The 9,636-nt window shown below is 34.0% G+C and overlaps 1 protein-coding gene across 1 annotated transcript; it reads left to right on the top strand.

Annotated features, from left to right (window-relative positions):
• Positions 1-7,829: 7,829 nt before the first annotated feature.
• On the top strand, positions 7,830-8,792 carry LOC110288184 (olfactory receptor 7G1-like). Its single transcript, XM_021154606.1, has one exon. It carries the CDS (start codon positions 7,851-7,853, stop codon positions 8,790-8,792), a length of 942 nt encoding a protein of 313 aa, XP_021010265.1. The 5' UTR covers positions 7,830-7,850.
• The last annotated feature ends 844 nt before the right edge of the window (positions 8,793-9,636 follow it).

The following is a 9,636-nucleotide window of genomic DNA, read 5'->3' on the forward strand; positions in this document are numbered from 1 at the left end:
CTGATTAAAATTAAATTATGTGTATATGTATGAGACATTTTTATTACATATTATCTTGCCTATGGGTATATAGCCTCGTTATATTTCCCTCCAACTGTTTAAGGAAAAGCAATAAATATGGATATTCCAGTTTTGCTGATGGAGGATATAGACATGTAGATATAGAAAAAGTTAATTCACAGGATGAAAATTTATTTCTTTTAATCTCATGTATGTTTTGCCTGTGTGTGTGCCTTGTCTGTGCCAAGGCATTCATACAAAGACATTTAATTCATATATAGTCTTTATTAATATTAATATAACTGGGATATAACAAATGAAAGATGGGGATGAACAGTTTTTTGGGTCATATATGGTTAAGTTCCCTGAAAAGTTAGGAGGCTGTTTTAGGATAATTGTAACTTATACAGAGGAGTAGCTTTGACTGAGGTTCATGGTTGAATATAACCTTTATTATATAGAAAATACTGAATGGCATGTACTGTTGTCATGAAAATATCATTTCTTTCTTTTTTCTTTTTTCTTTTTTTTGTTCTTTGTTTTTTTTCTTTTTTATTAGATATTTTCTTCATTTACATTTCAAATGCTATTCTGAAAGTCCCCTATACCCTCCCCCTACCCTGCTCCCCAACCCACCCACTCCTGCTTCCTGGCCCTGGCATTCCCCTGTATTGGGGCATATAATCTTCACAAGACCAAGGGCCTCTCATGCCACTGATAGCCGACTAGGCCATCCTCTTCTACATATGCAACTAGAGACACAGCACTGAGGGATACTGGCTAGTTCATACCCTTGTTCCTCCTATAGGGTTGCAGACCCCTTTAGCTCCTTGGATACTTTCTCTAGCTCCTTCATTGGGGGCCCTGTGTTCCATCCAATAGATGACTGTGAGCATCCATTTTTATTTGCCAGGCACTGGCATAGCCTCACAAGAGATAGCTATATCAGGATCCTGTCAGCAGAATCTTTCTGGCATATGCAATAGTGTCTGGGTTTGGTGGTTGTTTATGGGATGTATTACTGGGTGGGGGAGTCTCTGGATGGTCCTTCCTTCTGTCTTAGCTCTCAACTTTGTCTCTGTAACTCCTTCCATGGGTATTTTGTTCCCCATCCTAAAAAGGAATAAAGTATCCACACTTTGGTCTTCCTTCTTGAGTTTCATGTGTTTTGCAAATTGTATCTGTTAAATCCATTTGTTTCATAACTTCTGTTAGTTTCAATGTATCTCTGTTTGGTTTCTGTTTCCAGGATCTGTCCATTGATTAGAGTGGTGCGTTGAAGTCTCCCACTACTATTGTGTGAGGTGCAATGTGTGCTTTGAGCTTTACTGTAGTTTCTTTAATGAATATGGATGCCCTTGTATTTGGAGCATAGATATTCAGAATTGAGAGTTTATCCTGCAAATAATGCTTCATTTTGTTTGGCAAAGGCAGTTTCTGAATTAAGTCTATTCTAGTGTACTAAAGTATAACAAAGGAGCACAGATACTGCAGAGAGCACACCTGCATGAACCTTGACACTGGATTGATCAGTTTGACTGGATAAGTTGCTGATCCAGTCAATGGAGACCTTGAATAACAAAATGCTCCATTTTCAGAGTCCCTGACTGAATGCTCAATTAAGTCAACTATAGATGTATGTCCTTCCTGGATGTTCATAAAAGCTGAATCTACCAGCGACTTCACTTGCATCTCCATCTTGATGCATGTCTCCTCCTAGTTGCTGAACATAGCGGCCAGGGTGTAGGTCTATAATGATGGCTTCTCAGTGTTGTAGAGCAGATGGGCCATGGAGCACGCACACCCTTGAGGCCACCAGGAGCTGAAGCTGAAGAAAAGGTGTCCTCATCTGTGGGTGCAGTGCCGCCCTTGCCTTTGGTCTTCTGCTTGGCGGACAACCGCCTCTTCAAAGTGCCCATCAGGCTCTCATTTTGGACCTGTTCTTTCCTTTCTCATTCTCGCTGCCAGTCTCACAACTGGCCATGTCTTTGCCATAGCAACTCCCGAGGAAAGAGTCATCTTTTATGAAGTCGCCAGCAAGGGACTGGGGCTGAACCACCATGAACTCAATTTCATCTTTGCTTTTACTCAGGTTAAAAGATTTCCTGACTGAAATCAGACTGGTTTTCTTCATTTTGACAAAAGAAAACTAATCCAAATGGGTCAATATGCTTCTGGAGCAGCTATGCCCAAACATCAGGAGGGGCTGAGATGTCTCATGGGTGAACTCTGCCGGGTTTCATTTAACCTCTGAAGCTATTTTCTACAGGCAAATCTTATGGAGGCATTTTCTCAATTTAGAGTTCCTCTTTACAAATAACTGTACCTTTGTCCAGCTGACAAAAATCTGACCAGCATACTACCATCCCCCCATATGAAATGAAAACCCTTCCTCCCCACAGCAGCACGATTGCCTTGCTAGGTCCTCCTCCTACTGCAGCTCCTCCTTTCTCCTCTTCCTCCTCCCTGAAAGGAGGTGGCGCAGCCTCGGCCCAGGAGGGACCGTAGCCACCAAGCCAAAAATATCATTTCTAAAGACTAGTAAATTCAAAGACTATGAAAATTAAGCAAAAATCCAAGAAGTACTACGTAGATCATTATCACCAACACTACTATCTCCACCACAATAACCATTAGCATAAGAGGAAAAAAAAGACGAAAAGTGAGACTTCAATTACTATGTTGAATTTTTATTTCCTTCATTATCAGAGAGGGAATTAGTTTATGACACTTTGCGTTGGAGTTCTGTCATGGACATCTTTGTCATTTTGAGAAATGTTCTTTTTCTAATTTCCTTAGACATTTTATCTTGAAAACTGGTTAACTTTATCAAGTGCCTTCTCTGTATCAGTTATGATATGATTTCTTTCCTTATTTATATGATATATTACATTTGTTGATTTGTACGTGTTGCATAAACTTTGAATGGTTGGGATAGATACCATTTGATCATTATGCATTTTGTTTTTATCTGTAGTTATGTTTTGAAAATGTTATTCGTGCATAATGATAATACATGTCTCTCAACCAAACTTACCATCACACCTCAGTACTTTGTTTTCCTTTTTATTATACTTAGTTATACATTTTTGCTTTAAAATAATTGGAAGAGATAACTGTTGATATATTCATCAATACATATTTTATATTTATAAATATGTAAAAATACCAAAGTTTATAAATACTATGAAACTAAACTGAGTTGTAATCAAATTTCGTGATTTACGGTCAGTTCTTCATTGCACTGTTTTCAAGCTTTCTTGATACTTAATTATTTTTTAATTTATTTTACTCTTAAAGGCAATATATCTTAATATTGTATTATAATAATTATTAAATATTGAGAGAGTACTGATAACTAATTAGTGGTTACTTTACACAGGTATGGTTGGTCTTGTCTGTATTGTGATACTCAATAAAAACATGAAGTCATTTTATTCTAACATTTAAAAATCACAAATGTGTGATCAATAAACTATAATAGCATATATTTTACCAAATATTTATAATTAAAATATGAATATATAATAAAGAAAACTGAGTATGGTGTGGTGATTAAAATATGCTTGGCCCAAGGAATGGCATTATCAGAAGATGTGGCCTTGTTGAAATAGCTATGATGTTGTGAGAGGAATTATATCACTGTGGAGGTGGGAAAAGAGACATACTTCCTAGATGTCAATGAGACAAACACTCTTGACTATCTTTGGATCAATGTGTAGAACTCTCAGCTCCTCCAATACCATGCTTGCCTGGATGCTGCCATACGTCTTGCCTTGATGATAATGGGCTAAATATTTGAACCTGTCTGCTAGCCCCAGTTGAATGTCCTTTATGAAAGTTGCCTTAAGCATGGTGCCTCTTCACTGCAATAAAACCCTAACTAACAAATATGGTATTTTTAACCTCAGGGGCCTAAAAGTCAGTGATGCTACATTGCCATTTATGACTATACATTCAATATGTACTTGCCCTCTTGAAGTTAGAGTAATAGTGGAAAATTTAGTCTTATGGGACTCTTTGGATATTGATCCCAATGGGTACATACATTATCAGAGTCAGCCCGTGATCACTTCACTAAATGACTTTGTGTTTTAAAACCAGCATTGGCCCTTACTGTAAAAGGGGCCTCTTTTTCTGAGAATCTGTTGACTCAATTGATATGTCATGAGAATCAACCCTGAATGTCCAAGTGTGATTCTGAATTTTAATGTTAGTGAAGAAAGTCAGGCACCTCACTGTTCCTCAGTCAATGACTTAGAAATAATAGTGGGTGTTTTCCTACAATTGTATTAAAAAAAAAGTAAAGAAAGAACATATGTAAGATTACAGGTTAGACCCCTTTTATTTCTCTGATCATTTGCCAATCTCTTGAAACATTCTCCAATATGTATGTGCTGACATGGCCCTAGCCTCATTAACATAGGCGTAGTACAATCTACTAGGGCAGGAATCATTTCTGTTGAGCAAAAAAATAACTCTTTAATCCTTTAATTCTACTAAATTATTATGATGTTTTAAAGAAAAATTTCTTGTGTCAGTAAGCAGGGTTTGGAGATGTGCATTAATTTTTTAGGATTTTAAGAAAGCGCTTTATATAATCTACATGGCTGAAGAATTTCTTTCCTCATTCTTCTGGTTACAAACTCAGGTTAAAAGTATAAGTTACAAGACCACAGTCCATTGTAGTTTTTTCTACTGATATTTAGAGGTATGTTTTAACTCTCTCTCTCTCCCTCTCTCTCCCTCTCTCTCTCTCTCTCTCTCTCTCTCTCTCTCTCTTTTTGTGTGTGTGTGTGAGTATGTGTGTGTTGTCCTATTTTTTCTGATTATAAGGAAATTATAATCAGTTACTAATTGGAGTAACAGTTATAATTCATTCTTTCTATTTCACTTTTTAAAGTATTAATACTTTGAACTGGAGCATCAGAGAGTGTAGTTACTACAGCAATGTCAAAATAATGGGTGACCCCTCAGATTTAGCAAGCTTGGGGGTGAACAGGATAAAGTGATGTGCCATCGTCTGCCACTTAGAAAACCAGAAACCAAAACTGCAGGATTGATCTCCCTCTCAAAAGAATAGTTTCAGGGTTATATCTCTGACCCTGTGTGGTGCATTTTATGTTACTTAAGATAATTATACTTCTGTCCTGTTGAAGACTTTTTGCTGAATAATAGGAATAATAGATATGCATCCTCCTGCCCCTTAAAGGTTAATTTAATTGGACTTGACAATTACCTGCACAAGAAAAGACATTGAAATATATTGAGTGCAGGAAGCAATCAAAATAAAATAGAATGAAGCCTATTAAAAATTAAACTGGCATCTTAGCTTCTCATTATTTTCAATTCTTATCCCTTGAGAATTCTTCATAAAATTCTGTGGTAAATTCTTCTGTTTTACAGAGTATGAGGTCATTGAACAGAAATTAGAAAATAGTGTGCTTAGAGGAGGAAAGTGAAAAATGCTGGTAACATTAAAAATGACAGCTCAACTATTTCCACTGTTACTTAATACTAACTCTTGCTTCACATTATGTATTATTAAATGAAGCAATTAAATACTAAGCATCGACTCACTAACACTCTAGTCTTCATCACCTTTATCTTCTCCTATTTCAAAAGTCATATTATATTTGATGTGGTAGCTTCTATAATTTTCTTCTTTTTATGACTAGTTGTCATCACAATTTTGGAAATGTAGAATAGAATTACATTGTTTCATTGTAGGATGCAATTAGTGAAAAGTGCCTAAATATACCATTCTTAATAAAAACATAATTAGGTATTTGCAATGTAAATGAAGTAGGTTTCTGCTTATATAAAATGTTAGAGGGTAACTGAATTCAGAATTATTTTAGCAGAATTATATTAAATAAAATAAGTTTGTATAAAATAATTTATAAAATGCAATATGGTCATTTTTCCCTAAGAATGTGGTAAAAGTCAGGATTGTATAAATAGGTGAGTACTGGATATCCAAATAAAATTATATTGTTTGGTTTAAAAAAAAAATTAAAATTAGGACATATAAGTAGGCAAATCTTTGGTATTGATTGTTATTTAGCCAAATCTTGAACTCTACTATAATATATTAATCAATAATGAAATCATTACTTCAATAGTTAAAAAAACAATTGGAAAAAAGTTTATCTTTTGGTATTTTAGTAACAAAATTCTAAATTTGTTTCACAAATATGGTACGACATTGTGATATAGTATTTGTTTATATTGTGTTTATACTATAAAATAAAAATTAATTTTTTGTCTTAAAAATAATGAAATCATAAATATCTGCACATATTAAAAAGTTTTTAAAACATTCATAAGGCCAAGTTTTTTATACAAGGTACTTCCTGGCTTAAGAATTTATTAATTATGTTTAAGTTATATATAATAAAGTATTTGAAAAACTTTCACTTTTATAGTTACTATCATGTACACTGACTAATATTACTAATGGGAGTAACTAGTGAGTCCTTAATTTCAAAATAAAGAATATTCTCAGAAATAGTATCAAGAGATATATTCTTATGAAAGATATGCATTGTTGAGTTAGAACTGTTCTTCCTTTCCTTGACACAATTACCCTTACAGTATGGTACACACACACACACACACACACACACACACACACACANACACACACACACACACACACACACACACACACATTGGTGCATACACACACAGAGTGATTATGAGTCATACTTGGAGAAATAGTTTCTCCATTCTCTCTACTTCCAGTTAGTTCACTCTGACTCATGTTTAGTTCCGAGGATGGAAATTATCAGCTCAATGCACCTGTCACCAGTCCTGGTGTTTACAGGCATGCTTCTTCTCTATTAATTAAGTTTTATTACCTTAAGCTCAAAGTAAATGTTTTCTTCTACAAGTTGCTTTGCACATATTGTTTTATCATTGCCAGAGAGAATTGACAAATGTGAGTTATCGGTTATTTATTATCATTCTGTAATACTAATTCAGATATATATATATATATATATATATATATATATATATACAGATATATATATATATATATACAGATGTATATATGTGTGTGTGCGTGTGCTCATACCTACATATAATATGTGTGTATATTACATAATGTATGTATATATACATTTACATATAGTATACACATTACACATATTATATATGTATATGTATATGTATATGTATATGTATATGTATATGTATATGTATATGTATATGTATATGTATATGTATATGTATATATGTATATATATATATGTGTGTGTGTGTGTGTGTGTGTGTGTGTGTTTGTGTGTGTGAAATCAATTCATTGGTCAACAGAATTAATAGCAGGAACTGAGTCATCTGTAATTGCTGGGTAGATCAGAAAATTCTAAGGCACACCAATGTTTTTGATCATTGCTTTAAAGAAATGAGCTTACTATGCACTTTCTAATCTCTTTTTCTAGATGTGAATGATTTGTCGAGAAAATAGTATGCCTTATATTTTTATACTTTTCACTATATTTTCAAGTGTCTCAATATTCAATGAAGACAATTGATGTTTAAAAAATAATACCCAAGAGGAGTTGAGGGTAAGTGTATGAAAATTTTGAACCACAATGCAGTTCACATTATAACTAAGACAGCCTACAAATTTTAAAGTACCTGTTTTCAAGCTTCAAATATATTGAATTCAGTGACATTACTTGTGAAAATGCATTAATAAGGAAATCACAAAAATATATGAAAAGTAAGGACAAGATGTTACTACAATTTGCACACCCACCATACATTAATGGTATAATATCATTACCCAATGATATGCAGATCATTTTCACCTTTTACTTTTGATAATATTCAGTAGTAACATGGAAGTTTCAAATCAATCAGGTATTTCTGAATTCTTTTTGATTGGACTCACATATGATCCAGATATTGAGTCATTTATCTTTAGCTTGTACCTGTGTATGTATTTTGTTACCATTTTTGGAAACTTTCTCATCATCCTGGCTGTAAGTTATGACTCACACCTCCATACACCCATGTACTTTTTTATTGCCAATCTGTCTTTTACTGACATCTGTATAAGCACAACAATAATCCCAAAGATTCTAGTAAACATTCAAACACAGGATGAGAGCATCTCTTATGGTGGCTGCCTTTCACAGGTGTGTTTTGTCTTGATTTTTGGTGGCTTCGAAAGTTGCCTCCTTGCTGTGATGGCCTATGACCGTTACTTGGCCATAGGTCATCCCCTGAGGTACACAGTTATCATGAGTCCTTCTCTTTGTGTGTTGCTGGTTTTACTCTCAGTGTTAATCAGTACCATGAATGGACTACTGCATAGTCTGATGTTGCTAAAGCTGTCTTTTTGTACAAACCATAATATCCTCCACTTCTTCTGTGAACTTGTTCAAATCATCAAACTTGCCTGCTCTGATACTTTCCTTAATACCCTTCTTTCATATACAGTTACTAGTGCATTTTCTGGTGTTTTTCTTGCTGGTATTATTTTCTCTTATATTCAAATTGTGTCCTCTATTCTTAAGATCACATCAGTACAGGGACGAAATAAAGCCTTCTCCACTTGTACCTCTCATCTCTCAGTAGTGTTCTTATTCTATGGGACAGCTTTCGGAGTGTATATGAGTTCTGCAGTTTCTGACTCTTCTGTTAAGAATATAATCTTTTCTATGATGTATATTGTGGTCCCTCAAATGCTGAACCCTTTCATATACAGTCTGAGAAACAGAGAAATGAAGCAAGCCATGAGAAACCTTATCTATTCTGTTGTCTTATCATCTCCATAAGTAGAATTTATAGAATCTCTTAGAATGACAATAGGTAAATTTGAGTAACTGACTCCTGTATCATTAAGTCCTTCAAAAGTAAATAGATCATAAATTGTCTAAGCATATGTTCATGTCATCATTAATTGTGATGGTGGTTTTCATTTTCCAGTAATGTGATGTTCCACAAATAAACTTATGTATGATTCATTTCATTTCTCGAGTGCTTCTGAGGCAGAGGCAGATGAGGGTTTTGTTTCCTAATAACATTTCATCAATGTGTTTCTGAAAATAAAAGTTAATATCATATGGGTAAATTAAACACATGCATGATCAAGATAATTTATAAAAAATTTAAGCAGCAGGATCACTACTTAATTATTCTTTGCTTTCACACTCTGTGGAGAATATTATTCACACTAACATGAAATACATACTTTCTAAATAATGACTGAAAATTTCTCCAGATAGTAGTCTTTCTGAAGCCATGCTACCACCCACAATGATTGTTTTATTATTTTAAAATTTTAAATGTTGTGGTATATATTTGGCTTGCAATTATTTTGTGCTAAATGTCTTTGTTGTTAAAGCTTCTATTATTTCTCAAAAGAAATAACTGTTATCTACTATATTGAGGAGAAAAAGCCTTTAACTTCTAACTAGTACTTGAGAATTTTTGAATGCATAGCTTCGGGGATTAGGGATTCTTTGATTTACAAATGAAGACACTTCTTCTTAAGATGCATTTTGTATAGAGGATCCATATGTTTCATATAGATATGACACATGCAAAGTGAGGTATATAAATGATTTGTCTAGTTATTCTTTAAAATAGATCATTTATTAAGGTCACTCTGAATTACTG

This window comes from Mus caroli, unplaced genomic scaffold, assembly GCF_900094665.2.
Source record: "Mus caroli unplaced genomic scaffold, CAROLI_EIJ_v1.1 scaffold_12639_1, whole genome shotgun sequence".
NCBI classification, from domain to species: Eukaryota; Metazoa; Chordata; class Mammalia; order Rodentia; family Muridae; genus Mus; species Mus caroli.

Bases quoted from the DNA above. Each gene is read 5' to 3' on its own strand.
- LOC110288184 (XM_021154606.1), top strand. From the start codon at position 7,851: ATGGAAGTTTCAAATCAATCAGGTATTTCTGAATTCTTTTTGATTGGA.